The 27,249-nt window shown below is 62.4% G+C and overlaps 7 protein-coding genes across 7 annotated transcripts; 3 read left to right on the top strand and 4 right to left on the bottom strand.

The window, feature by feature from the left end:
- Positions 1-1,432: 1,432 nt before the first annotated feature.
- On the bottom strand, positions 1,433-6,298 carry CHLRE_13g577050v5 (uncharacterized protein). The gene is made up of 14 exons (XM_043069480.1): positions 6,103-6,298; positions 5,873-5,974; positions 5,824-5,830; positions 5,619-5,752; positions 5,277-5,464; positions 4,967-5,117; positions 4,597-4,661; positions 4,233-4,397; positions 3,862-4,040; positions 3,514-3,611; positions 3,249-3,339; positions 2,930-3,055; positions 2,611-2,766; positions 1,433-2,375 (listed from the first exon to the last, which is right to left on the bottom strand). Exons 1-14 carry the CDS (start codon positions 6,126-6,128, stop codon positions 1,896-1,898), a joined length of 1,968 nt encoding a protein of 655 aa, XP_042917455.1. The 5' UTR covers positions 6,129-6,298; the 3' UTR covers positions 1,433-1,895.
- A 116-nt stretch (positions 6,299-6,414) lies between these two features.
- CHLRE_13g577026v5 (uncharacterized protein) lies at positions 6,415-8,118 on the bottom strand. The gene is made up of 3 exons (XM_043069479.1): positions 7,977-8,118; positions 7,472-7,575; positions 6,415-7,150 (listed from the first exon to the last, which is right to left on the bottom strand). Exons 1-3 carry the CDS (start codon positions 8,001-8,003, stop codon positions 7,117-7,119), a joined length of 165 nt encoding a protein of 54 aa, XP_042917454.1. The 5' UTR covers positions 8,004-8,118; the 3' UTR covers positions 6,415-7,116.
- A 120-nt stretch (positions 8,119-8,238) lies between these two features.
- Positions 8,239-10,417, top strand: CHLRE_13g577000v5 (uncharacterized protein). Its single transcript, XM_043069478.1, has 6 exons — positions 8,239-8,417; positions 8,669-8,769; positions 8,954-9,009; positions 9,165-9,250; positions 9,414-9,687; positions 9,839-10,417. The coding sequence occupies exons 1-6, from the start codon at positions 8,287-8,289 to the stop codon at positions 10,202-10,204; spliced, it is 1,014 nt and encodes a 337-aa protein (XP_042917453.1). The 5' UTR covers positions 8,239-8,286; the 3' UTR covers positions 10,205-10,417.
- Positions 10,418-11,615: 1,198 nt separating this feature from the next.
- CHLRE_13g576950v5 (uncharacterized protein) lies at positions 11,616-15,358 on the bottom strand. The gene is made up of 9 exons (XM_043069477.1): positions 15,030-15,358; positions 14,375-14,776; positions 14,086-14,189; positions 13,845-13,939; positions 13,440-13,611; positions 13,154-13,331; positions 12,715-12,827; positions 12,321-12,395; positions 11,616-12,074 (listed from the first exon to the last, which is right to left on the bottom strand). The coding sequence occupies exons 1-9, from the start codon at positions 15,138-15,140 to the stop codon at positions 11,864-11,866; spliced, it is 1,461 nt and encodes a 486-aa protein (XP_042917452.1). The 5' UTR covers positions 15,141-15,358; the 3' UTR covers positions 11,616-11,863.
- A 100-nt stretch (positions 15,359-15,458) lies between these two features.
- CHLRE_13g576900v5 (uncharacterized protein) lies at positions 15,459-18,434 on the top strand. Its single transcript, XM_043069476.1, has 6 exons — positions 15,459-15,715; positions 15,833-15,934; positions 16,095-16,198; positions 16,442-16,862; positions 17,061-17,194; positions 17,345-18,434. The coding sequence occupies exons 1-6, from the start codon at positions 15,680-15,682 to the stop codon at positions 17,802-17,804; spliced, it is 1,257 nt and encodes a 418-aa protein (XP_042917451.1). The 5' UTR covers positions 15,459-15,679; the 3' UTR covers positions 17,805-18,434.
- A 2-nt stretch (positions 18,435-18,436) lies between these two features.
- On the bottom strand, positions 18,437-21,588 carry CHLRE_13g576850v5 (uncharacterized protein). The gene is made up of 5 exons (XM_043069475.1): positions 20,568-21,588; positions 20,138-20,303; positions 19,532-19,703; positions 19,013-19,218; positions 18,437-18,750 (listed from the first exon to the last, which is right to left on the bottom strand). Exons 1-5 carry the CDS (start codon positions 21,362-21,364, stop codon positions 18,463-18,465), a joined length of 1,629 nt encoding a protein of 542 aa, XP_042917450.1. The 5' UTR covers positions 21,365-21,588; the 3' UTR covers positions 18,437-18,462.
- A 100-nt stretch (positions 21,589-21,688) lies between these two features.
- Positions 21,689-27,185, top strand: CHLRE_13g576800v5 (uncharacterized protein). Its single transcript, XM_043069474.1, has 12 exons — positions 21,689-22,920; positions 23,211-23,361; positions 23,630-23,687; positions 23,952-24,111; positions 24,554-24,658; positions 24,930-24,970; positions 25,142-25,235; positions 25,559-25,636; positions 25,799-25,891; positions 26,186-26,294; positions 26,542-26,651; positions 26,946-27,185. Exons 1-12 carry the CDS (start codon positions 21,736-21,738, stop codon positions 27,054-27,056), a joined length of 2,295 nt encoding a protein of 764 aa, XP_042917449.1. The 5' UTR covers positions 21,689-21,735; the 3' UTR covers positions 27,057-27,185.
- Positions 27,186-27,249: the final 64 nt, after the last annotated feature.

The following is a 27,249-nucleotide window of genomic DNA, read 5'->3' as shown; positions in this document are numbered from 1 at the left end:
AATCTGCCAAGGGGTTTTGGTGCCGTCGCGTGGGCGCCTCCCTGGGGACACGCTTTTTCCTGGAGTGGGACCCGCTTGTGTGCAGCCAGTCACCGGCAGATGTGCCCCTGGTCACCGTTACCCATGCCACAATACGTTACGGGGTCTCCACTACGCCCTTGTCTTTGGCAAAGGAGGGTAGGAAATCCGAAAAGTTGCCTGTGGCCTCTGGTTGTAAGGGTGAGCCGGGTACCCTGCCGAGCCAATTTTGGCTGAGTGCGCGGGGGTTTGAAGCTGCCTGGGGCGGGTCGCCGCGGCAGTCCAGATGCCTGCGCCGAGGGATGGCAGATGCCTGCGCGACCCCGCGCCATCAGCACGGATGCCTGCGCGAGGCATTGCAGATGCCGCGGCGCCCCTGCTAGCACATCCGAGCTGCCTATTGTAGCCACCTAGTTGCTTGGTAAAATGCCGCAAGAGGGTCTGGAATGGGTAACGGGCAGTGTGTATGGGGTATGCCAGCACTCCGGCACGCATACACAGCCACACTGCTCAGCCGAGAAGTCAAGGGCCTGGACCATGCTGGCCTATACTGAGTGCGTGCTGATATTAAAGCAACTACAACACCTTTATAGATACTTCGAGCTGCAGAACTCTGCTGAAGTTGCGACATTCATGTTCAAGGCTTCCTTCTTTTGGGGCTTGTGGTGCCACAAGAAGGCTACATGTAAAGCAGTAGCAAGTTTAAAAACTACTGGGCAAGCAGGGAAACAAAAGGCTCTCTGCGAACCACTGGTTCGCGGGGCGTGACAGCCAACTCGGCGCCGCAGCCAGCTTTCCTTGGGAATACAGCTTGTCACCCAGATAGCAGATACCATGAATTCGATCACATCAGGCTCCACGGCTTAAACCCAGCTTTAGCGGCCTGTTTCCATGTCCGAACCCACAGTGAGAATCTAGTTGTCACACTGGATACATCGCGCTTGGCATCTCTGCGTGTAGAGTATTATTTAGGAAACAGGCCAGATTGAGCTGCGTGCTTGCCATGGGCACCGTGACACACTGGCACCGGCACCGGCACCCACGTGGGTACTGGGCATACTGTGCTTACTGACATTCCCGCAATCTAAACTCGGCACGCTACGTTTCCGGGGTGGGACACCACGCCAGTCAAGCTGCGGGGGCACGGCAGCTAAGATGCCTGGGCGGACCGCCTCCGCCATCCAAGATGCGTGGGCACGGCAGCTAAGATGCCTGGGCAGACCATCCCCGCCGGTCGAGATGCGTGGACATGGCACCCCAAGATGCCTGCGCAGGGCTACCCCGGCACCCTCAGATGCGCGTGCGCGGGGATCAGGTTGCCTCTGGAACTTAGCTGCCAGACCAGACCCACCCCGCCAGATGCCTGCGCTAGGCAACTTTCCCACCCTCCTTTGGCAACGGATTGACGTTGAAAGAACTTTCTGTTTTACACCAAGGATTTGCTGTTTAAGGCCGAGACCGCACGTAACCGCCAGATCCATCAACGCGGGAAGGGGTCGAAGCCGGGCCTCCAGCGGCTAGCGAGTCCATTTCCAAGCTCATAAATCAAGACCAGTCGTTAACAACCCCGCTCAAAGCCGCAGTATGAATGCGACATTACAAGAAGGACCAAGCAAGGGTGCCCAGCACCCAGGTCAGGAGGGAACCATCTCCGGCCCAAAGGGAAACCGCCCCCCCCCCAGTTGGCTGCCGACCTTCACCAAACCGTGCATTGCGTCTGCACATAAATCGCAGTATGTGTCCCGCGCAGAGCCCAACACGCTATAGGCAAGCATGAAGCCAAAATGCCTTGCCAAGCGCCCCAGCCACGGCCCCCCACTCGGACACCAGGCATACCGCAACGCACACGCCGCTGACAGCATGGCCCCTCCCTCCCCTCACGCCCAGGGGCGGGGACACGCCGCCAAGTCACCCGCACCCACGCAGCGAAGCCCGCCCGCCGGCGGCTGGAACGGGTTGCGGTACAGTGACGAGCACATTGTCACACCCGGGTCCGCCTGGTCATAGGGCGACACGCTGCATAGCGGCTGAACCTTGACAGCTGCTAGCGCCTTGCCTCCAGCATTCGCCTTGCCATCACCGCTGTCGGCCGATGTGCCGCCTTTCGCACCAGCTACGCCCGCATCCCCGCCCACGCCCGGCCTCTCCCTGCAGTCCATGAATGCGTCAAGCACCGGGTCCGCCTGCCTCAGCAGCTCCGGCGGTGTGTCCGGGTGGCGGGCCCTCGCCGCCAGCACCGCCAGCAGTGTCTCAAAGGCGTCAAAGCGGCCGCTCTCGCCCATGTAGGCGCCCGTCACGCTGCTGAAGGCCATGTGCTGGGCGGCGCAGCGCAGGGAGCGCACCTTGCGAGCGTACTCCTACACGCGAAGCAGTCCGGGGCGTCAGGCAGGTGGGGTGCGTGAGCACGAAGGGGACGACGAGAGCAGGTATGGAGCGAGCAGCGGGTGCACGAGCGGACTGACGTGAGCGAGGTAGTCAAGCATTGCATCGCGCACCCGCACCATACTTAACTACCCCTTCACTCAGCTGCACCCGCCCCACCACACAAGCAAGCCCCGCTAGCCGTCACCCCACTAATCCGTTGTGACCCACCTCTGGACCTATGGCGCCCAGGATGGTGTGCAGTCGGGGAATGTCTGCCTCCGCCACCCGCACCCCAAAGTCGTTCCAGTCCAGGTACGGCTCCCACGCCTCCAACACACCGTCGCCAATCACCACAGGCACACAGCCAGCCAGAGCCGCCTGGAACTGTGATCGGAGGAAAATGACATAGCGTGTCAGGAGAGGCCGCAAGGGATCTGACAGGGCGGCAAGCCACACGTTGAGGGTAATGTCTCTGCCTGTCCATCGTGTCATCGTGTGCGTTCAGCAGGTCAGCATACCGGCATTTTGCTGCTTTGCGTGTGCACACCTGCCGCTGGCCGTGGCCGCCGCCCATGGGCCCGAAGCAGAATTTGGCGGTGAGCATGTGCTTGGCATACTGCTTGTCCCCGCGCAGCACTGCAAAGCCGGTGCGGTTCCAGTGGTGGAAGTAGACCTGCAGGTGCACGTGAGCGTTGTGGTGAATTCCGTGTACGGTAGCAGCGCGGGCGCAGCGATGCCGCCTTCTCTGCACGCCTCACAGCCCCAAGCAGGTCCGGGGCCGCCGGCAGGCCCACACAACACACGATGGTTTGCGTTGTGTACCATCGTCCACATTCCCGCAGGCCCCCACCCCGCACTCTGCTCACCGCCTGCCGCGTCATGGCGGAGTACCCCATGGCCTTGGGGCAGTTGGGCCACACGTCGGTGCGGGGTGGCGAGGAGTCCTGGCACACACGCCTGCGGCCATATGGCAAAAGGAAAGGGCAAAGACATTAGCCATCAGGAGGCGCGCATCGCAGAGCCGTAGAAGGCGGTTCGGTAAGGAAACAGGACGCAGCAGCTGTGCGGCAGCCCACAGCATCGGGGAAAGCAAAGCCTTTGCACACGCTGCAAACTGCACAACTTGCTTACCCAGCGAACCAGAAGAGAGGGCCGTTGCGCTCCCGCACATCGGGTGGGGCCACAGTGGCGAACTTGGGGTGGTGTCGTGAGCCGAGGATGCCAAACTTCTGCAGATGGTGAGCGTGGCATAAATAAATTCATACAAACGCGCAATGCGCATGCAATACCCATGTGACTCTGCAGTCTCCACTTCGACCTTCGACCTATGCAACCAACTTGGCATGCCTGGACAGGTTACACCACCCATGCTTTTCCACCCTGCCTGCCTGCCTGTCCGAAAACCCATTCCCCGCCCTCTGTTCAGTTCCCATGTACTGCTTCCTGCGTCGCTCCCCTCCCCTCCCCCGCAACCCGCACCTGCAGCTTGCGCAGCGTCAGATACACGGGCAGTACGATGTCAGTGGCGTTGCGGTGCGAGGCGCGCCAGTGCGGGCTCTGCAGCTGCTCGGCCTTAGACCGGTACAGCCCCCAGTGGCTCACGAACGTCACGTTGGCGGACAGCGGGCCGCGCTCGCTCTCCAGCCGACCCATGTCGCCTGCACGGGGTTGTGTTTGCCGTGGAGCGGCAAGGTATCACACCTGACACGCTAGCGTGATACCTTTACCTAGTTACCCAGCTACGACACCCCGTGAGCGAGCACCTCTCCTTTGCTGTTCACACGCCGCGTGCGCACGCACACGCCCGATCCCTCTCCTTCCAACGCAGGCACATGCCGCACCGCACCCACCTACGGCCAGCACGAAATGGTCCTTGCCGCCGGTAGCGTTGAACCAGGGCTGCGCCGCCTGCACATACTCCAGCGCGCGCCGCAACACGTGGCCATCACTGCTGCTGCGCAGCCGCACCGGCAGGTAGAACCAGTCGGCGGCCGCCGGGTCGCCCACCCGCGCGCCTGCAGTCGGGGAAGCGAGGTTTGCGCACCTCAGACACAACGCCACAGTACGATACCGCAGGAGTGCCGGTGTCGCAAGAGGGCAGAATAACGCAGTCTGAACCCTACTTAGTCACTTACGCCCATGCCTGCCGCTGCTGCCGCTGTCGCTATTGCGGAGCTTCCCATCCAGGCTCTCTCCCCTTCCTTACGGCCATACCCGTGGCTGTGAGCATCTCGAGGAAGTGCCGAGTGGTCCACCGGTCCAGCCGGTCGTCGTTGCGCCTGCGAGTGTGACACGTAGTAATGGTCGTAGCAAATCAAAACGGGAGAGGTTTGACACAGCAATGAGTGTTTTGTTTGGCGTCCTGTCCCGGTGCGTGAGTGCCGGCAACATGTCGTGCGATGGACAAGCAGCCCGCGTGACCCTGGTTGCCGGTAGTTTGCTTCGGCTCCCTCCGTCACCCTCCGCAAAAACCCTTCTCGTCTGCCAAATCCCCCGCCTCTCCTTCCCCCTCTGCCTGCGCTCCGCTATTTAAACTTGATTTGGTTTAGATTGGCCTGGCATTTACAAACCCCCCCTCCCTCACCACGTGGTGAGCTCGGGCGGCAGGTCGTAGATGTACACACGGGGCCCGGCAGCCCGGGGCGTGTAGCCGCGGTCCGACAGAACCACAGGCGTCCGGGTGCCGTTGGGACCGGCGGGCACCATCGACAGGCCACAGTCGTTTCCAAAGAAGCCTGTGCGGATAGGCGCATGCGGCTGCGTGGGTTGAGGTTCTGATGCCCGCCGTGAAGGCGCACGACCATCTTTGTTGGCACCATCACACGCCACTTTGTTGGCGCCTGACTTCCTTGGCACACAGCAAAATCCTGCGCCACCACCGGAGCCACACGCACCTGGCTGGCAGAGACAGAAGCCCGCCACGCAGGTGCCCCGGCGCAGGCAGTTGTTGGGGCAGGTATTCTTCTCGGAGGTGCAGCTGCTGATGCCGCTGAAGCCCATGGACTTGCAGCGCTGCTTCAACGGCTCGCCGGTCAGCTGCACCTCGCAGGCGGCGCCGGCGCGCGTGCGGGGGCAGTCGCACCTGCAGGGCGAGGCAGCAGGAGCAGTGCGTGCGTGGTGCAAAAAGGAGAAACGTTCGTAGGAAGGCAGTTTTTTGATGAGGCGGGTTTATGCTGCATCACCCGCAGCGCGTGCCGGCGGGCGCTTGCCTGCCGAGCGAGCGAGGGTGCGCTCACCTCCCGAGCTCCTCGTTGCACACGCCGTGAAGCGTGCAACCTTGGTGACACTGGACAGCCATTGTGCCGTGCATCCATGATGCTAGGCAGGCCGCCCCAACCAGCGTCCACACCAGCCATCTCGGTGGTAGGGTCTGCACAGGGCCGTGCGTGAACGAAGCTGATGAGTTGAGACTTGAGACACACGCTGTGGCCTAATACATGCAGTGCTCCTGTTGGCTTAGGTCCCCCGTGAAAGGAGAGGCCTGCCTCACCCGACACCGACTACGTGCCATGACTGCACTGTTGCTGCCGCTCGGGGACTGGACCAGTAGCAAAGGGAAAGGCTCGAGTAACTAGTGCCAGCCGGACAGGACCTGCAGCAGGCAGCGCCGTTGTTGGCGCGACAGCGTCAGTTGAAGCGCGATATGGTATTTGGATTGCATTGATGGATGCCATAAGGTTAAATGCTGTGACCGTGGGGCCCGCGGAGAGTAGCCCTAGCAATCCCGACGCCCGCACATCTGGCATGCGCGCGACGGCACGCTGTACCCACTGGCAGATGGTGAAGCACGCGACAAGCTAGCAACCAAAGTCTTTATGTATTGGAGCCGAGCTTATAAGTCAATCGACCGTGGGGCATGCGTGAGGCGAGGTCGCTGAAACGTGCAATCGGTTGCGTAAGTATTTGTTGATAGATAACTAGGTGATAGTGTATATTGCAAAAGACTGAAACAATGTACCTAGTTGATTGCGGCATCGTGAGTCGACCCGGCGCACGTCACATCAGCCCCGAATGCGCTCCCAAATGCATGTATCATCCTTCTGTTTACAGAGTTTTCCTGTAAACTCCTGGGGCCTGTTTGGCTGCGCGTCTTTGCATCCAACCGCCATGGTGGTTGCTTGACTGTCGCTGGACGCATTTTAGTGGCCTGCTAAGCATCATTAGCTATTTCAAAAACAAGCGATGTATCACACCAAGTCCGTGTGAGCCGTGCTCGCGGCGTCCTGACACGGCCTCGATATGAGGCAAGTGGCACGAAGCTCCCCGGGGCCGTGCTGCCTCGCCCAGGCCCAGCCACACTTGCGGCGCTGCGGACACGGTACAGCGTGCGTGCTGTTTGCTACAGCAACTGGGCGAGCATAGACAGTCTGTCGCCCGCGCCGAAGCTTGTGGCCCTCCGCGCCATTCAGTTCCCCCACGGGAGTCTTACTTGGGGGTGCATAAGCCATCGCGCGCGCCTAGCGTGCAAACACCGCTGAGGCCTTGCCTTGTGGGTATTGCGGCGTGGTACAGCTAGAGCTTAGCGTGTATGGCGTGCATACACGATGATTGCCCGAGTTGGACCCGCGGATTGGACCCGCGCCATTGTCGGCATCGAGCGCGCATGCTGTGAATACAAAGAATAGCAAGGCCACTGCTTTGTACGCAAGATTGCTGCACATACTCATACCGGCGCTTCCCACACGCGCAGCTGCGCATGCACAAACCAAACAATGGCAGCGCGGCTTCTGACTCTCAGGCTGCGCGCAGTGCTGCTGCTAGGTAATGACTGCACCACGTTAGTGCTAATTAGAGTTCCGGTCGGGCGGCGGCACAGGTGGCGGCGGCGCGAAAGAGTGTGCGGCATCGGCGCGCAGGGCCAGCTTCCCTCCAACCCTCTCCTTCCGGCTCCCGACCCCCACCACACATCGCGCCCGCGCATCGTCACTTGAGCAACTCTCCCTCGCTTACGCTGCACGCGCAGGCTTCGGCGCAGCAGTGCTTCTTGTGTGTGAGGCCCGGCCCCGATATTATATTGACCCCGTGTGGCGGATGGTGGACCCACTGCCTGCCTGCACCGAGCACCCCTCCGACGCCATTCCCGGCGCACCTCACGGCACGCCCATTGGCGACAGGTGCGCGATTGAGCGGGCCGGCGCGCGCATCCTGCTCAGCAAGGCCGCAGCCTGCCTCCGCCGCGACACGTCCGTGGGCCTTCGGGCAGCATAGGGGTGGAGGGAAGCGGCGAGGGGCGAGTCTAAGCAGGACATATCCAACCGAGGCGAGCTCGTCGTAAATCCGCAGAAACAATCCCAAGCATCGGCTCATCATACTTGCCATAATACTACATGACATGACCCTGTGACGGGGCCTCGACCCAGTCATACTCTGGTCAGACCGCGGCACCTGCGCCCTGTCATGTCAAATTGTCAACGCTAGGTCTTGCTCTGTACAGGTCCCAACGTGCCCATAGCGCATAGAAACGTCATGATCGGTCATAACTGTCCATTATCGCTCCACACGCATGCGCCACGCAGCGGGATTTCCTTCTTGCTTACGGGCGCGGCTGGCGGCAGCGCAGCTGTCCCCTCCATCTGCCCCGGGGTGCCACTCACCATGAAGGTGCGGATCATGCCAGGCATATGGCATGCTGTGCTGTGCTGCTGTGTGTCAAGTAGGCGGTAGGTAAGCTGCGCAGCCGCACACCTGTCGTGTAGCCGTGGCTGCGCCTGCATGTAAGTTCACGCGCGAGAGGTGTGGAGCCTGGGAAGGGAGACAATGCGCACTCTAGTGGCATCAAGAGGTTCCTCCCACCCGCACCTGCCCTGCGCTGCCATCCTTAATTAGACGCACATCGCCAACTGGGGAACCAAGTCCGAACCGCTGCACCAAGCGGCGCACCAACCACTGCCCCAGCTCACCAGCATGTGCGCATGTGTGTGCGCTTGGCTGCACGTGCAGGTGTCCTTCCCCACGCTTCGCCTGGCCATCCTCTCGGCGAGCAGCGGCACGCTGACGCCCCAGGGCCCGAACGTGAATGCGCCCGACCCCGAATGGTGGGTGTGGTGGCGGGGTGGCGGGGCGACAGGCCGGGCCTGCCTGTGACTCCTGTAGGTGTGGCCGGAGGCAGGTATGAAGGGACAGGCAGCAGGCAGGGCAGCAAGTCCATGCGTAAGCGCTCTGCGCTTGTGCGCGAGCGCCTGTGCCTCCGTACAGTGTTCGGTACACCTTCTGTACCGTGCCTGCTACCGTACTCATACGGCTTTCCTTTGGCCAACAACTCTACCCAATCCTCCCTTGCCTACAGCCCCAACCGTTTGGACCTCGGCGCCTCACGCGTCCTTGCTAAATCCTTCAGCGTCGCGTTCGAGATCAGCTGCACCCAAGCCTCCGCAGCCGCCTCATCGGGTAAGCACCGCGCGGGTGCCAAGCGTACACACACACACACACACACACACACACACACACACACACACACACACACACACACACACACACACACACACACACACACACACACACACACACACACACACACACACACACACACACACACACACACACACACACACACACACACACACACACACAGGTGAGGTGCTGTTCAAAGTCACCTCCGCGAGCGCTGGCCCCTCCCGCTGGTTCCAGGTGCGCACCGTGCCGATGCGGGGTCAGTGTGCCAGGTCACTGCCCCAGAGCCGTTGCGTGTACAGCGAGGTGCCCTCAGGGCTTGCGTGCCACCCGCATGCATGCTATCCTCCTGCATCACCCAGACCCAATTCATTGTTATTTCCCACACACAGAACTCTGTGTCCATCCCGCTGGCCACCTCGGGCTGCGACTCCACCTGCCTCGGCAGCGGAGGCGGTGCCGAAAGTAAGTGGCTCAGGTGCGCGTATGTAGGGCTGCAACCAAACAGCAGTACGCGGGTAGCGCGGGGTGGGCTCAGGTTTGCCTGGCGCAAGCAAGTTCGGGAACTGCGACTGTGCAGCTCGCATCACAGCGTACATCACATCCAACTATCCGCCCCATGTGGTTTCCTTGGCCGTCAGGTACCCCTCCATCGCCAAACCCTTCTTCACCAAGCCCGCCGTCACCGGGACCATTCCCGCCGCAGCCGTTGCCGTCGCCGCATCCCCCTTCTCCCCGCCCACCACGCCCGCCGTCACCGGGACCATTCCCGCCGCAGCCGTTGCCGTCGCCGCATCCTCCTTCTCCCCGCCCACCATACCCGCCGTCACCGGGACCATTCCCGCCGCAGCCGCTGCCTTCGCCGCATCCTCCTTCTCCCCGCCCACCATACCCGCCGTCACCGGGACCATTTCCGCTACAGCCACCACCTTCGCCGCATCCTCCTTCTCCCCGCCCACCATACCCGCCGTCACCGGGACCACTCCCGCCGCAGCCGCCACCTTCGCCACATCCTCCTTCTCCCCGCCCACCACGCCCGCCGTCACCGGGACCATCCCTGCCGCAGCCGCCACCCTACCCACCATCGCCATCGTACGGGTACGGGGACTACGGCTATGGCCACGGCTATGGAGGTTGCGGCTATGGAGGTTACGGCTATGGCCACCGCCATGGAGGTTACGGGTATGGCCACCGCTATGGAGACTGCGGCTATGGCCATGGCTACGGGGGCTACGGCTATGGCCACGGCTATGGAGGTTACGGCTATGGCCACGGCTATGGAGGTTACGGCTATGGCCACGGCTATGGAGGTTATGGCTATGGCCACGGCTACGGGGACTATGGCTATGGCCACGGCTATGGAGGTTACGGAAGCTATGGACAGTACAGCCATGGATACTATGGCGGGTACGGCCCTGGGCACGGGTATTGAGGCACGGGCGGCGTCGGTATGTAATTGTTTGTACTGACCGCGATTTTGGGATGTGGGACAGAACGGTCCAAGCAGGTGTGGCCCCATGCAAATGCCAGGATGCAGATGTGATGTGTTGTGACGGTGCCAGCTGAGTAATAGTGCGAAGCCATGTGCTCCGGCCGCAATGTGCTCTCTTGCTTCGACTAGCGCTCCATGTAACTCTGCAGCCCATGACCCACTTCCTCGAGACGGGCAGGGGTAGCTGGCGAGGGACTAACCTGAACTCGGACGTCTCCACCGTGCCCATGCGCAAGCAGCACGCACACGCGCCTCCGGACTCGCTCGTCAGTGCTCCATAGCCAGCAGCTAATAGGGCTCAGAATGGAAATTCCCCGCTTTCGCTAGCTCCTTGTGGCAGAAATGAGAAAGCTAGCGGGAACTCAAAGCAACACTCAAAGTTGTGACTTCTGCTGACAGGTGGTGAATGTAAGGACAACATGCATCAACGCACAACACGTAGTCGCTACATGGGTATCATGGTAAATATCAAATGGAGGGCTGTGAAGTCCTCACTGATCACCGCAGACGCCAGGCGAATGTGCTTGCATCTTTGTTTTGGTCACTAACATCATTGAAACATTATATGCATTGAGTTCCTGCATCTTTAAAAACTATATGCTGCGTGATGGGATCAAACATTCAAACTTGTTTTCATGATTCATGACAGACAGTGCCGCCTGGCCTCTCGAAGCCCCTCGCATGGGACGCCGTAGCATCCCCTCCACGTGACCCATACTCAGCCCAGCGTAGGTTCTTCATCCGCGTAGCATCTAAAGAAAGCTAACTGCGAGACGCTGTGGGCCTTCTCTGGTGCGGGATTGTTTGGTCCCGACCGGAGCTACAACTAAAGGCACTTTAAGGCTAGGCTTTAGTTGCCGGCGGCGCCGCTTGCCCTGCTTCCCTACGACGCCTCGGCCCCTTCCCATAAGCATTATTGCTTGCGTCTTGCGCCTCTGCCTGAATTCTGCTAGTTTCGCTGGTTTGTGTTGTTGTTTGGGCTGGTATTGACAACCCCCACCCGCCCCCCGGTTCTCCGTGGCGTTCAGCATCGCCTTTGGTATGTATGAGCATCATGGCTGTGGCTATGACCTTGGTCGACACGGTGAAGGTGGTCAAGTGAAGGTGAGAACCGACAGCGCTCACGCCAAATCGTCACATACAGGTCGTTTCCTTGGCGACCATGCGTGCCGCCGCAGCAGCCGTGTGCGTGTGCTTTCCTGTGCACGAGATCGCCGCAGCAGGGCTTGCACGCATCTTTCAGGGCAGGGCTTGCATCTTCCATAAGGGGCCTGCCCCACACCCACACGCGGCTCTGCCCCACTACTGGGCCGCCGCGGTCCCGCGCCCGTTACCCGGTTGGTTGCTTGATAGATTGCCTTGGTTACATGATGGTTTTGCTAAAGCTACTCCGTCACGAGCCAGAGACGTGGAGTGCAATCACCCTGCTCTGATTGATAGCTTCTCCCGCGACAAGGGCACGCAGGGGGTGCATGAGAAACGACATGATCATTACACGAATAGTTCCCGTACTCGATCTCGACCTGCTGGTGGCGTGCACATCCTGCCTGCCAATTCCAACAGCAGGGGTCCAGTCCAACGCTTCTGGGCACCAAGCAACTACACAACGTCAGTCGCCAGTGTCATAAAGTCGCAGTACTGGGTGAAGGCGGTCTTGGACTGGGGACCGCCGCCACACAGGTACGCCACCGGGGCGCCGTCCACGTTGGTGGCTCCCGCGGGTCCGGTCGAGACCACCGGGTAGATGCCGTGACGTGGCAGCGCCATGCCGGGTGGCGCCAGGTCCCACGTGTTGGCTATCGGGTCGTACCTGGGGTAGGGGCGGGGGGGGTTTGGGCGGGGGGTTCAAGGGTTGGACGGTATGTGCGTGGGGTTGGGAGGGCGGGGTTGCGGTGTGCGCGCATGATGCGGGCGGTAGAGCGTGCACGCGGGCTTCTGATCTGACCACGCACGTGCCTGATGCCCACGTGAGGGGAGGGCTGTTGAGTCTGCGTGCGCATGCATGTACGTCGTGCGTGGTTGCATGTCGTGCAGGATCCCCCCGGGCGCCACCCACCTGTCTGTGCGGTTGAACACGGCTTTGTCGGTGAGCAGAGTGGCGTTGTTGGCGCATGCGGGGGGAGAGCGACAGCTGCGTACACGGCCAAGGGCCCCACCCGGCAACAGACGACGCGGCCAATCAGGGAAGTCAGGGACGAAACGAGGCGCGGGTGTAATGTATGAGGGGCGCGCTGATAGATGGTAATGACGTTGGTGGAGCGAGCGTTGGATGCAAGCAAGCGTTGCTTGGATACGGTGGGGGCACCCCATACGGCCATACAGTATTCCGCGCCTGAAGGGAACCTCCTGCTGCGTGAGCGCCCCTTGCGGCCATGCCAGCCGCCCCACCCGACCTGCCCTACTCTTGCTGCAATGATTTGACGACCCATGCGGCAACCAAGCAAACTCACAACTCCTCTCCGCCCATGACGAAGAAGCGGCCTTGCATGTAGACCGCCGCGCCAATGCCGCCACGACCCACCGGCAGTGCGGCGTAGCGACCCGAGGCACTGCTGTCCCAGGTCTGCAGGTGCCGGACACACACACACACACACACACACACACACACACACACACACACACACACACACACACACACACACACACACACACACACACACACACACACACACACACACACACACACACACACACACACACACACACACACACAGACACAAACACCAGAGCGACACAACATGGTTGCTGATATGGATTAAGCCTCAGTGTCACACTGCTGTTACAGGCGCGAACGTGGAGGTGAGGCCGTGATGCATCACGGCCTATGAGGAAAGAAACATATGCACGCACGTATCCCGGCATCATACATCACGTCACCAATAAGCTTACGTCAGCGGCGGGGTCGTAGACCTGCGTGAAGTTGACGCTGTTGCCAATGCCTCGGCCTGGCGCCTGGCGGCCGCCAAAGATCCAGAAGCGCGAGCCGTCAGTGGCGCCCGCAGCATGGTGCACGCCAAAGGGCATGTTGGAGATGACCGTCCACTCCCCCACGTCCACATCGTATCGCCTGGCAGGAAAGCACACAATAAAATGCAGGATTGGGAATAAGGTGTTGCGCGGTGCGTGGCAAGTAGGTATGGGTCAACAGGGGCAGGCCCCATACGGTGAGACGTACGAGCAGTTGGTCACAGGGGCGTTGGCATTGAATGTGGTCGCGTTTCGCAGACCGCCACAGTAGTAGATGGCGCGTCCGATGGCGGCCGCGTTGCCCGAAGCAGTGATCACTGGCGGTGGCGGCCCGGCAGTCCACATGTTCAGCACCGGGTTGTAGATTTGTGTCATGTTGCCTGCGTGTACGTGTGCATGTGGTCATGTAAGTGGGTCATCATAAACCAGCGGCACAGCACAAAAGGGAATGCACGAGCGTGCGTGACGCAGGTCCTGAATTGACGCACGTGCGCCTGCTGGGGAAAACACGAGTAATAAGTCATCCCTGAAAAACAGGCCCTCCCTTGCGCTCTTCAACACATGCACCAGCTCTGAAAGGAAAGCGGGCACCAACAAGGGCTACGGCACTCACAGATGCTGTCGCCGACAAAGCCACCAATCAGGTAGAAGGTGTTGTCCAGGGTCACAGCCGCCATGTGGTCCCCCAAGCACGGCCGCGGGGCGCCCCTGTAGGTTTTGGTGGCGTCACGGGCGGCGCGGCAAGGCGGTGGCAGTGGGATAGGGGCGGGCCACGTCCGTAAAGCAGCCGGAACGTGTGCGTGCCAGTAGTTGATTCATGGATATTAAGCTGAATGTTTGCAGCTGTGACTCACGTGGTCCAGACCAGGGTGTTGAGGTTCAGGAGCAGGGTCCTGTTGGTCTTGTCTGTCTTGTCTCCCGAGCCCACGACCAGCAGCTGCCGCTGCCCGCTGGCGTCCTGCGCGTGCCGTCAGTTGTTGAAATCCAGATCTCCAGTGCAGCTAGCTAGTAGCAACATGAGAGGAAGCGGACTGGCACTCGGCCTTGGTATCCCGCCGTACCCACAGTCCCGCACTTCTCCCCACTACAACTGCCGCACACACGCCCCCGCCCCACAGTCGTGTACAGTTCCCACTGCCCCACCGTCAACACGGCCGAAGACACTTCGGCAAGGGCGATGGGCATGTTGGGTAGGGTCCTCCACACCACTGGTTCAGGAGACCCAGGAGGCAGAGGCGGCAGCGGTGGGTTGGGTGAGGGCGGCAGCGGTGGTTTGGGTGAGGGCGGCCGCGGTGGGTTGGGTGAGGGCGGTTTGGGTGGCTTTGGCGAGGGCGGACTTGGCGAGGGAGGCTTGGGAGAGGGAGGGGGCTTGGGAGGAGGTGAGGGGGGCTTGGGGGATGGAGGTGGAGGCCGTGGTGACGGCGGTAGAGGTGGACGGGGTGGGCTGGGCGGCGTCCCTGGCGACGGGGTTGTGGGCGGATCGGGGGAGGGTGGTGGTAGCTCGTCCTGGAGCAGGACGCGCCCGCTGTGGACCAGCAGGGAGGCCTGAACGGCACCGAGCACACATGCATGTCGGGAACGGGCGCAAGGCATGCTCATTCGGCTATAAAAGGCAAATAGACGCATGAGAATGAACGCATGCTGCGGATGCCGCGCACGAACTCGGATGAACGCGCTGACGGACACGACACGTGCCGCGGGCGGGCAAGCAACTTCCGCCTTCCGGACGGTCCAACACAGACAGTTCCAGCACAGACAGCGCGCACCCCGGCCACCCTTCACAGCGTGAAACACTGACCTGTTGTGCCCGTTGTGCCTCGTGCCTCTTCAGCGCGAAGGCGGTCCGCGTGGCTGCTGCGGGGTACCCCGCGAGCATGAGCAGCGCAAACATCAAGAACGGGACCAACATCGCCAGCGCCGGCGGCGTATGCGGTCTTCGTTGCAATATCATTCCTAAGATGTCATACAGGCCTAGTCGCCAGCGACAAGCTCAAGCCGTGAAATTTGAACGAGACCACTTGGATTCGAGGAGCTAAAAACCGCCAGCCTGATCATCAAGGATTCAAAAGATAATGCGAAATTGAGTCAAGGCTCAATTGCGCTGGCTGGGAGGCTTATCATCGCATGATGCACCCTTTAACCGCCGTCATGTCAACCAGAACGACCTGCATGAGACCCGCCAGCGTTTACCCCATACACGTTCAAGTGAACGCTGCTATGCCATTGTAACCGATACATAGTATGTGACTCGACCACACTATTGTGCCTAGTCCCGCTTCCTCGAGGCATTTTGGCTCAAGCGACGCTGTGCGTGCTTACGCTCATCTCAGCGGTTCACGAGTGACGACTTATACATCCTCCATAACACAATCAGCATATAAGCGAATTGGGCGGTGGCGGTGGAGTCGGCAGCTGGTGGAACCACTCCTTGGGCGGGTACGTGCGCAGATGAATGCTTTGACGGACATCTGTCGCGTCGGTAAGGCCGGGTTCCGACGTCCATTTCCCTTGGAACGCCTATGTGTAGCCGATGTCTTCTGGAATGGTGTACAGACCCGCTCGGGCTCACTGTTATTGCCCTGGCGGTCCACACCTGTGCAGGGTGGTATGATGATGTGCTCACAGCGACATGTGACACGGTGCCTGGTCGCCCTCGCCTTTCTGGGAAGCATGGGCCTTGCGACTGTAGCGACAGCCCAAAAGGTTCGACAGGTCAATCAAGGTTTACTTGTGCTGTGGCTCTAGCGCGTTTACTCCGCGGCATGACTACTCGCACGGGCCCAACATGCATGAGCGTCTGTCGTCCACCAGCCCCGTGCACCAGCCCTGCACCAGCCCGACAACCTCCATCTGGTGTCCGCAGGCCGAGGCACTGTTCCTGCACGGCGACTGGCTGCGAATAGCTGCGGAATCCAATGCGGAAGATGACTGCACCGGCACTTCCTGCCCCTGCCTGTACACGCGTTGGTGAGTGCATCCAACAGTGCGTACCGTTTTTTTCTTTAGAGAGTGATTACAAAGGAGAAGGAAGGGGAATTTACCGTTAGCTAAACCAGCAGGCTAACAGCCGCTGTACGGTAGTTGGTGCAAGGCCGGCAGCCCGCCGGCGTGCTCCTTCTCATGTCTGTGCGCAAGAAGCCCTCTGTCACCGCACCAGGATAGCCACTGAATGCTAGCTCCTGCGTGCGTGTGCGGTGGGATGCGTTGCAGGTACGTGCTATTGGGCCGCCGACATAGCCAGGATCCAAGCGACCTGCTGTTGCAGCAGCGGCCTGCCAGAGCCATGAAAGTAGACACAGGCGGCAGCAGCAATCACAATGCCCACATTCAGCCCGATACCCACAACCCCAGCCCGCTTGAGATGTGGGTGCACGTCTCGCGAACGGACGTGTGCCGCGGTTGGCACAGCACCCTGACTGCGCACGCTGCCGCAGCCGACCCACGGGCTCTGGGCCTCTCCCATTTCAGCGTGCATCAGCAGGCAATGCCTTCCTCCAACGCAATGCCTCGTGCTGAATCTGGGATTGCTGGCAGAAGTACATCTGGAGCAGGCGCGCAATCTGATAGCACTACTGTGGGTGCTGCCAGTAAAGGACAGGCAGGCGGCATGGCGGTCAAGGCTGTTGGCGAGGTGCGGGTTGCTGTACACGCAGGATATCGTAAATGGCGGGACGCAAGTGCGGGTGTGTGCGAGGATGGGCCAGATGAGGAGGCTCTAAGAACGCACATGGGTGCATGTAGGCCCTGTGCTAGCTGACGAAACATTCCATGCACTAACTAACCCTCACTCCGAATCCTCGTGTGTGCCGCCGCCGTGCAACCCTTGCAGGTGCTGGCAGCATGCACCTCGTCCTTTGACGTGGACTGTGTGGCGGTCAGGGTGCGGCTGAACGTCACCGCCGCAGCCGCAGGACTCAGCCCCGGCAGCCCTGGAGATGCAGGATTCAACGTTGCCAGTGGCAGGTGGGTCGGTGGCAATGGCGAAGGGACCCTCAGGCACGCTGGAACCTCTTCACATACAGTACACCAATGCCCACGCCCAGTTCCCCTAACCCCCTCCTATACCAGATGCTTACTTGCCGCAATTCCCTCACGAACGAAATCATGCCCCAGGCACGATTACGAGGTGCCGGGCTGGCTCTGGGCAACGTCCAAGGGCACACACTGTCTAAGCACTCCCCTAGAAGCAGCAGCGCCTACCCAGCAGCAACCGCAGGCGGTAGGGGTCGAAGTGAATGATGCGGATGCGGATGCGCCCCTGCCCGGGGTGGCGGCGGCCGTGTCGTTGGACGGGATGTGGCTGCCTGTGCCGAATGCGGCCCTGCGGCTAAGCTTCGGACACAGTCGTGGGACTGTCGGCGGTGATAGCGGGCCACTCGTGCCGGGGGCCGGGCGGCCTGATGTTGGTCCAGGGGCAGCCGCCAGTGGCGGAGGCGGTGGCGCCGATGGGGGCCCGCGACGACACGCGGGCAGGGACAAGGGGCACGAGGGGCACGCTGGTGGCACCCGCAAAGTGGGGAGGGCTCCAAGAGTGGGCGGAAAGGCACCTCAGCGGACAGGGCTCCTATCTTAATGTCTCCAGACATTAATTGGCCATTTTGGCCGTTTCCTAGACATTCCTCCCGGGGGCTAATGTCTGGGGCGAGACTTTGTTGGCCCGGGTTTGGGGCGGGTTTTGTCCCAATTCCTATGGAGAAGCCCCCATACCGCCATGTGCCCAGACAAAAGACGGCAGCCACCGGGCCGTTTTTGTCTGGAGCTAGACATTACCCCAAAAACAAGATACGACCCCTGTCAGCGGAGAACGCCGTGAAGAAGAGTTGTGGCTGGGGGAACATCCATTGTTCCCATCCCATGGAGCAACAATTATTGATAGTTTGGACAGCTCATGCATAGAGGAACTACAGTTGGAGTGTGTGCACGCATCATGGCTTTCTGCTTTACAGATGGACCGGCGTCTGGCTGCCAGAGTTATGAATTTATGATCGAGCGGCGGCCAGACAGTAGGTCGGTGGGTTGACCCATTCCATGGCTTACAGCACTTTACAATTACTCATGCGGCAGAGCTAACGCGTTCCAAGATTGACGCCTGCCTCTTTACGATGAGCGCATCCCGCTTCCACCTCGCTCACTGCCCGGCCATCACTCACTCGGTATGCAGACCAGATGATAGTCGTACAGGCAACGACCCTAAACATCACGGGGGGGGGGCCTTCCCCTTCCCCTTCCCATCACCTTGCCCAGCCATCCCCAATAAGCACCCCCTGCATCAGCGCCAGCGACGCCGCCAGCAGCACCGCCAGCAGCAGCCCACCCGCCCTCAGCCCGGGACCCGCGGCGCCGTCCGTGATCTCCTCAATGAAGGTCAGGTTGGGATCCGGGAACTTTGAGTCGTCGATGGGCACCGCCGCGCCGGGCTCCGGTGCCAGGCTGCCTGCTGCCATGCAGGCGTCATAGCTGCCCGAGGCGGCGGCGCACTCGGCCATGGCGGCGTTAGTCATGTTGAACAGCTCCGAGCCCTGTGGTTGGCCACCGACGGGATTGCAGGCGTTTGTGGGTAAGGGGCTTTGATCGTAGAGATCGTCAGCGCACGCGCCTGCAATGCAGCTGCGCACACGAGGCGCGCGACACTCAACGGACGACAGCAGCTAACGCAACGTAGCGCAGCAGACACACGCAGCGCCCGCCCACACTCCCGCTTCCTGCCACCCCGCAACCGCACCGCTGCTGCACCCGGCAAGCCCAGTCACCCAGTTCCCCATGTGTGACCCCGGTACCCACCGCGCCGAAGATGGCGTCCCACAGCAGATCGTCCTTGAGGCGGCACCTGCCGTACTCGGTGGGGCGCGAGGGCGTCAGCACGCAGGAGGGGTCGGCGGCGCAGTCGGCGTCGCCTTGGTCGCCGGCCGGGTAGGGGCAGGCGGAGGCCAGCGTGTAGACCAGGTCGGCGGTTGGGCACTCGCCGTACCAGTCGCGCTCCCAGGTGCCTGGTGCGCGGGAGGGGGACAGGCCCAGCGCGTGAGCGCATGCACGCCGCGGTGCTGCGCAGAGCCATATGGCGGCGGCGGCTGTCTGGTCGCCTGCATCCATGGGTCCATTCTCCCCCCGTGTTCCCTCCACCCTGCCCTTCTTCCTTGCCCACCTCCCCCCTTCATGGGCACTGGTACCATACCGCCCGCTGTTGCGCTGTGCTTCGGTCCGCGTCCGGCCCCCATAGCATTGGGTTTGGTTTACTTTGGGCTGGTATCTACAGCCCCCCCTCTCCGTATCTGTCCTGGCGTGTGTGGCCCTGCCGCTCACCGTTCCGCATGCTGGCCACCAGACTGTCGTACGTGTCACGGTCCGGCACGCCGCCCGCCTCGTCCGGCCCGCACGTGTCCACCTCCCCCTCCACGTCATCGCGCGCCGGGAAGAACCAGCAGCGCGCCCAGTCGCCGTCCGGCTGGCCGCAGTTGCTGCTGTCCTCGGTCAACTGCGAGGTGGTGTCGATGTGGGGGTTGGGGGTTCGGGATGTGGGGTTTTGGGGTGGGCGGCGGCGATGAATGGCATGCGCAACAGGGTGGGATTGGAGGAGCTGCCGGCTGCGGGGCTCCATGCAGTCCTGCTGAACCCCAGCCCTTCCTACACGTGGACCCAGTACCAACGACCAGCGTGGACATCCTTTCCTTAGCCCTGTGCCCACCCAGCCTTGCACCAACCCTGCTTGTACCCCTTCTGCAGCTGCCCCGCCCCCGCTTCACGCGAATGTGCGAGACTTCCGTAGCACACTTCCGCAATCACGACTACAGCACACATCCACCCACAGCGCCCGCAAACCCCTTTCCGACTCCCCTGGCCAGACCCAACGCTGCCCGTCGCCTTGCCAAGCCCCCTCCCCCTCCCCCTCCCCCCGCCCTGCACCCTCACCACTTGGATCATGTAGCAGCGGTGCCAGAAGGGCGTGATGGTGGCGTCGTCGCGGCAGTGCAGGAACTCCACAAAGCGCGGGATGAGGAAGTCGGGCCCCACCATGCAGCGCTCCTGCAACTCGTTCCAGCGGCAGTCGTACGGCGGGTGCAGGTACGTGCCGCACCTGCACAGGCGGGGTAATGGGTACATTCGCGCGCGTGTGCATACTGCATACGGTGCGTGTGCGCGTGTGTGCCTGCTCATGTGTGCGTAAAGATGACGCACGCGACATGCGTGCGTCGCAAAAGTGGAATAGGCACAAGGAATCCCAATCCTGCCGCGACTGCCCGCACAGCCAATAGCACACGCTGCATGTGCCACCATGACCAGCTCCTCCTGACACCACATGCGCAACCACACACACGTACGCATACACGCGCGCGCCCACCTCCGCTTCTTGTTCTCAAACATGCACTGGTAGCTCCAAAACGCGGTCCGCATCAGCATGATCTCAGTGGGGCTTTCCGCATCTGGAAAGTCCGGGTGCGCCATGACGGCTGGGTTCAAGTAGCAGCGGCCCGTCGGGGGCGGGGCGGGCGGGGAGGGCGGCGAGGGGGGAGAGGAGGGCGTCTCCGGAGGTGAGGGCGGGGAGTCAGGGGCGGTGGGCGGGGAGGGAGGGGAGAAAGGCGCGTCGGGAGAGGGTGGGGCGTCCGGGGACGTGGTGTCCTGGAGGCTCCGGCGAACGGTGGCCGTGGCTGCGGCACTGCCGGTACTGTCCGTGCTGGTGGTGGGTGTGTCGGGCGGGGGCGCGCTGGGCGGCGCGTCCGGTGGCGGTGCGTCCCCTGCTGCGTCCCCTGAGTCCTCAGGAGGCGGGGGCTCTTCGTAGAGGCATTGTGTAGAGTACACGGGCTTGGCTGGGCTGAGCAGGCGCCGCCGCCGCATGCTAGCGCTGTCCACCGCCGGCATCTTCAACTGCTCCGACAGCAGCGTGCGAACCTTCACTAGCGCCTCCCGGCTGTGGGCCTGCAGAAGCTGGCGGCGACTAGCCACCGGATCCAGTGCCGTGACGACGAATCTGCTGGCATCGAGCGCCGGGGCATCGCCGACCAGCGAGGCGGTGTCGAGAGACGCTTGCCCAGCAGCGGCTGAGCCCTGGTGGCACTCCACACAGCTCGCCGAGTCGCTGCCAGATGCCGCGGTTGCTAGAAGTCCTAGAATCAGGAGGCATACTAGGTATGGCGTCATGATGGACGTGCAAGTATCAGCGCGGCGGCAGAGGCCGCGGCACATGCACATTTACAACTTCGTGTGTGTCGCACGGCGTTGTGCAGCCATTGGCTTTGCAACTCAGTTCGGTGATGTGATTTTGGGTATACAGCGAGCAGCAGATATCAGTTTAGGCGCTTCTCACAAAACTCAATTCAGGTCAACGGTTCCTTCAAGCAGCAGCACAGAAGCAGTGTATAGTATCTTTTGTTATGCGAGACAATACATAAATACTACTTGACAACAGGGGCTTTCGCCGAAACTCTGATTAACTTGAATCGAGACCGATGGAATTGATTGCTTGCCCGCTCCTGAGCTAGGACCAGATTCAAATGTGTCTGACCTGAATTATGAATTTTAGCGTTAATACTGCGGAGGGCGGCGATGTCGAGGTTGTGGTCTGCATCCACGCGCCATGTCCAGCGCCCGACGTGGAGATCACTGGAGATGATTGCAACGTGCTGGTGGTGACGGCGGAGGGGCTGACCACTCCTCTGAGCGTGCCGCTGCCGACGGGCGTGGACCCTGACACAGCACGGGTTCGCTGGCGCGGGAAGACAGGCCGGCTGACCTTCACCGCGTCGCCTGCGGCAAAAGCTACAGCTACCTTGGCATCATGTATAGCGGGTGTGTGCGCCGCTGCATCACCAGGGAAGCCCAGCTCACTGGGTTTTGGAGACGCTAGCGCAGCAGCTGTTTCAAACAGCTGCGAGGCGGTCGCCCGAAGCACGGCGCCCCCACCTCCGCCGCCCGCAACAGCAGCAAGGGCCTCGGCATGCACCAGCTGTAACTTGCCCTCTACATCCTCCCAAATAGCAGCGGTGGAAGCATGTCCCCGTGCGGCGCCAAAAGCTCCGGCGGTAGCGTCCCCAGCAGCACCGGCGACCGCGGCTCAGCCTGCGCCCCAACCAGAACTGGAGCAGGCGGGCGTATCGCCAACTGCATCAAAGCCCAGCCAGCCTTCCAATGCATGCGTTAGCGCAGCCAGCGCCACGGGTGCAGCAGCATCGTCCAGCCCCGCGCGCGCTGCTACAGCCACACTCACTACCGGCGCAGCTGCTGCAGCTGCTACTGCCGTGGACGACGCGGCCCTCTACGCTGACTTCTACTGCAACTCGCCACCGGCCGTCCCCACCGACCCACGCCCCTTGCACGGCGTCTCCCCTCCGGCGGCCAGCGCTGTCAGCAGCAGTAGCACCGCCGCCCCTGACAGCCCCATCCACAGCAGCGACAGCTGCCAGAGCGGCATCGGCAGTAGCAGCAACAGCCACGGCGCCAGCAGCAGCAGGAACAGCAGCAATGGCGGCGATGGCGTGGGGGTGCGCGGCGACGCGCGCGTGAATGCCGCGAAGGTTGCTGCGGCCTTTGAGCCCACCGGTGGCACGGCCAGTCGGGATGCCGGCTTCTCCTTCACGGCGCCCGACCTGCCGCCGCCGCCGCCTCTGCCGGCGGGGCTGCCGCCTGTGGCGCCTGCCATCGACTGCCGGTATCTGGCCATTGCCAACGGACTGCGCATCACCGCACACGCGCAGACGGTGGGTTGGGCTGGAAGGGCAAAGAGCGCTCCGGACACAAGGGGTGGTAAGAGGGGCAGGCACCTGGGGTAGATGGGCGCGGCACCAGGGAAATGTAGGCGGGAGAGGCGGGGCACGGCGCCGGAAGGCTGTGAGTGAGGTTGGTGGTGAGAGCTGGGGATACTGGAATGCGAGGTGCGCCGGCCGCCAGTGCACGCGAGTGGCATTGCGCACCGTTATTTTGATCACATCAATCTTTGTAACTTGCACACGCACATACTACGGTACCTCACGTTGTCTTCCTCTCACAGGCCGCCATGGCCGAGCTGCTAGGGCTGCGCAAGGCGCCCAGCGGTGCGGCGGCGGCTCGGCAGCGGGCCCGGTGCGGGTCGCTGCTGGACCAGGTGGCCGCTAGCCTGGACGCGTACGGGTACGCCGTACTGGACAACTACGTCAGCGAGGGTGCGTGGAGTGGGTGGTGGGCGGAGTGGGTGGGTGGAATGGGTGGTTAGAACGGGTGCGTGGGTGTGTTGCAGCGTGTAGGTCCGGGACTCCAGGGGTGTGAGGTGCAGCTGCCAGTTGTAATCGTGGGTGCTGGGTTCGGGTCGTGGGCGAGGCGATTGGTTGATGCCGTTTGGCATCCCTCGATAGTTGCTGTCGCGCCAGCTGCTGGCCGCCCCAACCGCAGTGGAGGCTCACAACCGCGCCCGCCCGTCTTCCACACTCACAGACGCGATCCGGGCGGCACGCAAGGAGCTTGAGGTGATGCACGAGCACTACAGCCCGGGGTGAGGGGGCGGGGGGAGGGCGACCGTGGAACACCGGGGACGGGGCACTGGGACGGAGCACTGGGACGGGGCAGCAGGTTGGCAAGTGCCAGGCCGCTTTAATTTGCACATGGCTGGCCCGTGCAGCGCGCACCCCCTCTTCCCCACACCTTTCCCTCCCCGCCCCGCCACATATCCCCTCGCCCCCCCCCCGTCCTCCATCCTATACCGCTTTCCCAACCATCTTTGCAACCCCGCCCTCCATCCCTCCCCGCCCCAACGCAGCCTGATCTGGGTGGGCAAGGAGGCCGAGGCGGGTGCCCAGATCTCCGTCAACGCCGTGCGCGGGGACGTAGTGCTGTGGCTGGATGACGGGGCGCTGGGCGCCACCGCCTTCGTCAAGGACGGCGTCAGGCGGCCCTGCGGCTTCCTGCAGCTGCAGCAGGTGCGGGCGAGCCAGGGGTGCGTGCGTGTGTGTGGGGTGGGTGGGTGGGTGGTTGGGTGGTTGGGTGGGTGGGTGGGTGGTGATAGTTCATTCCGACTCCATAATAAACCACTGCCAACCCAGAATCCAGGGGGTGTAGCTACCCGGCCAAATGGAACCGAACCCAATGCAGAAAAGCGAGGAGGAGAGCGTGGGGTGGCGGGGTAACGGCGGCGTGGGGGGTTGGGGAGTGGGGTGGGAACGGAGGGCACGGGCGAGGGCCGCCCGTGCCTTAAGTACTAGGGATGGGCTGTAGGGCTGACGGCTCCAACCCATCCCTTGCACCTCCTCTGCTGTTCTACCTCCCGTCTTCTACCTCCCTGGCACCCTGTCTGCCTCCTGCCAATCCCCCTTTACTAATCATGAATGTACCCCACCCCCCTCCCCACCTCCCGCCCCCCAGCTGCTTGCTGACGTGGACGAGCTGGTGTTCGAGGGGCTGCGGCCGCGGCTGGCCTATCTGGCTGGGCTGCACAGGCGGAGTGACGCCATGATGGCCATTTACCCGGTGAGGGGAGAGGGAGGGGAAGGGGAAGGGTAATGCATGGCTGAGCCCAATGAGGAGGAGGAGAGGGGTGCAGGGGGTAAAGTCGGGCAGGGTAGGGAGTGTGGGATGCAGAGGAAAGCGAGCGCCAGACAGAGCTGGGACTGTTGCGCAGAATCTATATCTAGGAGTCCGAGGTCGTGGTGGTAAGGACGATTGACAGGTTGCGGGTGGCACCGACACGCCCAGTCTGCCAACGTCGCCCCCTCATCTTCCTACTCGTTCCATCTCGCAGGGCAAGGGCGCGCGCTTCGCCAAGCACATCGACAACACCACGTGAGTCTTACGGGACGCGCGCGGCTGCTCAACACTGCCGACTGCAATCTGCATCATCCACACAACCACACCTGTCGATCCACGTCAGACACACAGCCTGCCGCCGCCGCCCCCCCCCCCCCACACACACATGTCAACAACACACGGCGCCGCCCACACGCACCACCGCAGTATGGACGGGCGGCGGCTGACGGTGCTGACGTACCTCAACCCCGGCTGGAAGGAGGAGCAGGGTGGAGCCCTGAGGCTGTTCCCCGTGCGCCAGGCAGGCGTGGGCGTGGGCGTGGGCGTGGGGTTGTGGGGTCGGGACTCTGCGGACCCAACTCGCATACCGCTGGTGTGCGGATAAGCCGAGGTTTCGCGTACAGAGCTAGAGCTACCGCCACGCGCGTCAAGCGCGCATGCTTCGCGCATAGCTTCGTCCGGCCTAGCCAGTCGCCACCTGTATCGTTGCCACAACATGTCTCCTTTTTTTGTATGTGGTGCATCAACGCCGCGGCGCCCATTGTACATGTGATCCCTGCAACTGCAACCCTTATCACTTCACCGATCACGCCCCCATTCCCATCCCGCCCACCCCACCCCCAGGGTGCCGCCGAGCAGGTGGACGTGCTCCCTGTGGCGGGGCGTGTCGCCGTGTTCTTATCGGCCGAGGTGGCGCACGAGGTAAGGGAAGCAGGCAGGGGGCTGGAAGGTGCCAGACGCACGTGTTCATGGCGTTTACCATCCCCGCATTTCCCGCACCTTCCTCCGCCCTCCCTCATCTCCCACCGTCCGCACGCCGCGTGACGCCCGTTGACCCATATGGCTCCCGCTGCGCCGCCACAGGTGATGCCCACCCACGGCGCGGCCCAGCGGCACGCAGTGACCCTGTGGTACTTCGACGCGGGCGAGCACGCGGCAGCACTGGCGGCGGCACGGGTGGGTCGCAGGGGGTGGCCGCGGGGCGGGGAGGGGAGGGGGCTGCGTGGCGGGCAGAGGAGCGGGCAAGATGGCCACGGCGCCGCGCAGCGCCGAACGGGATGCTGTGCTTGTGGGCCCGCGGTTGCAAGCGGGACCTGGAGGTGGTGACGTAAGGGGCAGGCACCGCAGCGAACTAGCGTGCCGCTCCCGCCACCAAGGTGCCAGTCACCAGTATCCCTGTGGTCCGGTAGCTTGGTGTGGTGCATCTCCGCCTCCGCCCCCAATCACTCAACTCCTGCTCCTGCTGTCCAGGTCATGCCGGGCGCCACCAGCAAGCCCAGCGCCCAGGCCGGAGCCACCGCCCTGCTGAGGGACCTGCTGGCGGAGGAGGCGGCCAGCGGCATACCCGAGACCAAAGACGGTGAGAGCTGGTCTCAGGCGGCAATAAGCCCATGCGGCATGGGGTGCCCGGGGGGGGGTCCGTTCACAGCTGCGGACGGGTGGGTTGGCGGCTGGGCGGCTGGGATGTGGACCGCCTGTACGGGGCTCCTAGTGCTGCCCGGCTCCCTGCTCCCTACTCCCGAGGCAGGGGTGCCTGCCCCGTGTCCTCCCCAATTCTTGATCACACATGCCTGGCCCCGTGCCCTCGCGCCCCCGCGGTCCGGCAGGGTGCGCCGCGCTGGGCACACGTGTGGCGCGTCTGGAGGCTGGCGCGCAGCAGCTGCTGGCAGCGGTGCTGGGGCTGCCGTCCGCCGCAGCGCTGGTGGAGAGCTTCAGGGTGAGGAGAGGGGTGGCTGGGGAGAGGGCTAGGGCAGGGGTGGGATTGGGTGGGTCCCGGGTGTTGGGGGCAGCGTGATGGCCTGTGGAGCGCGTGGCGTGGGATACGCCTGGGCAGGCAGGGTCAGGCGGGCTGGTAAGGCACGGGAAGCATGCCAAAGCATGCATGCGCAGGCGTAGGCTGATGCCAGCTGTGGGTGAGCTACTCATTTGTCTTAGGAGGACTGCAGTGCCGTTCACTGCCATAGCTTGCTAGTCGCAGACCCATGACCATGTGCCTGCATCACTGGCGCAGGGCCTAACGCCGTCGGCACTGCGGCAGCGGCGGCAGGAGCTGCGGAATATGGGTCTGAACCAGCAACACCACGCCCCCGACACCTCCTCACACATGACGCACGCCCGCTGAGCACGTTCCGGAAGAAACTGGTTGGGGACGCTGGGGACTCTAGGCATCCAAGTTGCCATCCAAAGTGGCCGAACTCGCACGAGCACACTCGCTCGGGCTCCTGCTTTGCAGCTGTAAGGATATGTATGTTTGATGCATTGAGAGTAAATCCGCGAAACTGCAGGTATCAGTGCATCGGCAAGCAAAGGCACTC

The sequence above is a fragment of the Chlamydomonas reinhardtii genome, chromosome 13 (genome assembly GCF_000002595.2).
Source record: "Chlamydomonas reinhardtii strain CC-503 cw92 mt+ chromosome 13, whole genome shotgun sequence".
NCBI classification, from domain to species: domain Eukaryota; kingdom Viridiplantae; phylum Chlorophyta; class Chlorophyceae; order Chlamydomonadales; family Chlamydomonadaceae; genus Chlamydomonas; species Chlamydomonas reinhardtii.
The sequence above is the reverse complement of the archived record's forward strand: the minus strand, read 5'-3'. Positions and strand labels throughout refer to the sequence as shown.

Coding starts and splice junctions, on each gene's coding strand:
- CHLRE_13g577000v5 (XM_043069478.1), top strand. CDS start 8,287: ATGTGCGCATGTGTGTGCGCTTGGCTGCACGTGCAGGTGTCCTTCCCC. Junction 9,010..9,164: donor GCCCCTCCCGCTGGTTCCAG/GTGCGCACCGTG, acceptor TCCCACACACAG/AACTCTGTGTCCATCCCGCT. Junction 9,688..9,838: donor CCGTCACCGGGACCATTTCC/GCTACAGCCACC, acceptor TCCCTGCCGCAG/CCGCCACCCTACCCACCATC.
- CHLRE_13g576950v5 (XM_043069477.1), bottom strand. CDS start 15,140: ATGTTGGTCCCGTTCTTGATGTTTGCGCTGCTCATGCTCGCGGGGTAC. Junction 13,612..13,844: donor CTTTGTCGGCGACAGCATCT/GTGAGTGCCGTA, acceptor ACGTACACGCAG/GCAACATGACACAAATCTAC. Junction 13,332..13,439: donor GCCCCTGTGACCAACTGCTC/GTACGTCTCACC, acceptor CTTTCCTGCCAG/GCGATACGATGTGGACGTGG.
- CHLRE_13g576850v5 (XM_043069475.1), bottom strand. CDS start 21,364: ATGACGCCATACCTAGTATGCCTCCTGATTCTAGGACTTCTAGCAACC. Junction 19,704..20,137: donor GCTGCTACATGATCCAAGTG/GTGAGGGTGCAG, acceptor ACCACCTCGCAG/TTGACCGAGGACAGCAGCAA. Junction 18,751..19,012: donor GGGACGCCATCTTCGGCGCG/GTGGGTACCGGG, acceptor GGCCAACCACAG/GGCTCGGAGCTGTTCAACAT.
- CHLRE_13g576800v5 (XM_043069474.1), top strand. CDS start 21,736: ATGAATTTTAGCGTTAATACTGCGGAGGGCGGCGATGTCGAGGTTGTG. Junction 23,362..23,629: donor GGACAACTACGTCAGCGAGG/GTGCGTGGAGTG, acceptor CCACACTCACAG/ACGCGATCCGGGCGGCACGC. Junction 26,652..26,945: donor CGCTGGTGGAGAGCTTCAGG/GTGAGGAGAGGG, acceptor TCACTGGCGCAG/GGCCTAACGCCGTCGGCACT.
- CHLRE_13g576900v5 (XM_043069476.1), top strand. CDS start 15,680: ATGAATGCTTTGACGGACATCTGTCGCGTCGGTAAG. Junction 15,716..15,832: donor ACATCTGTCGCGTCGGTAAG/GCCGGGTTCCGA, acceptor ACACCTGTGCAG/GGTGGTATGATGATGTGCTC. Junction 17,195..17,344: donor TTCAACGTTGCCAGTGGCAG/GTGGGTCGGTGG, acceptor ATCATGCCCCAG/GCACGATTACGAGGTGCCGG.
- CHLRE_13g577050v5 (XM_043069480.1), bottom strand. CDS start 6,128: ATGCCAGATGTGCGGGCGTCGGGATT. Junction 4,662..4,966: donor CCGCCCGAGCTCACCACGTG/GTGAGGGAGGGG, acceptor TCACACTCGCAG/GCGCAACGACGACCGGCTGG. Junction 4,041..4,232: donor CCATTTCGTGCTGGCCGTAG/GTGGGTGCGGTG, acceptor AACCCCGTGCAG/GCGACATGGGTCGGCTGGAG.
- CHLRE_13g577026v5 (XM_043069479.1), bottom strand. CDS start 8,003: ATGCCTGGCATGATCCGCACCTTCATG. Junction 7,576..7,976: donor GCATGATCCGCACCTTCATG/GTGAGTGGCACC, acceptor TGCTGCCCGAAG/GCCCACGGACGTGTCGCGGC. Junction 7,151..7,471: donor GCCAATGGGCGTGCCGTGAG/GTGCGCCGGGAA, acceptor AACGTGGTGCAG/TCATTACCTAGCAGCAGCAC.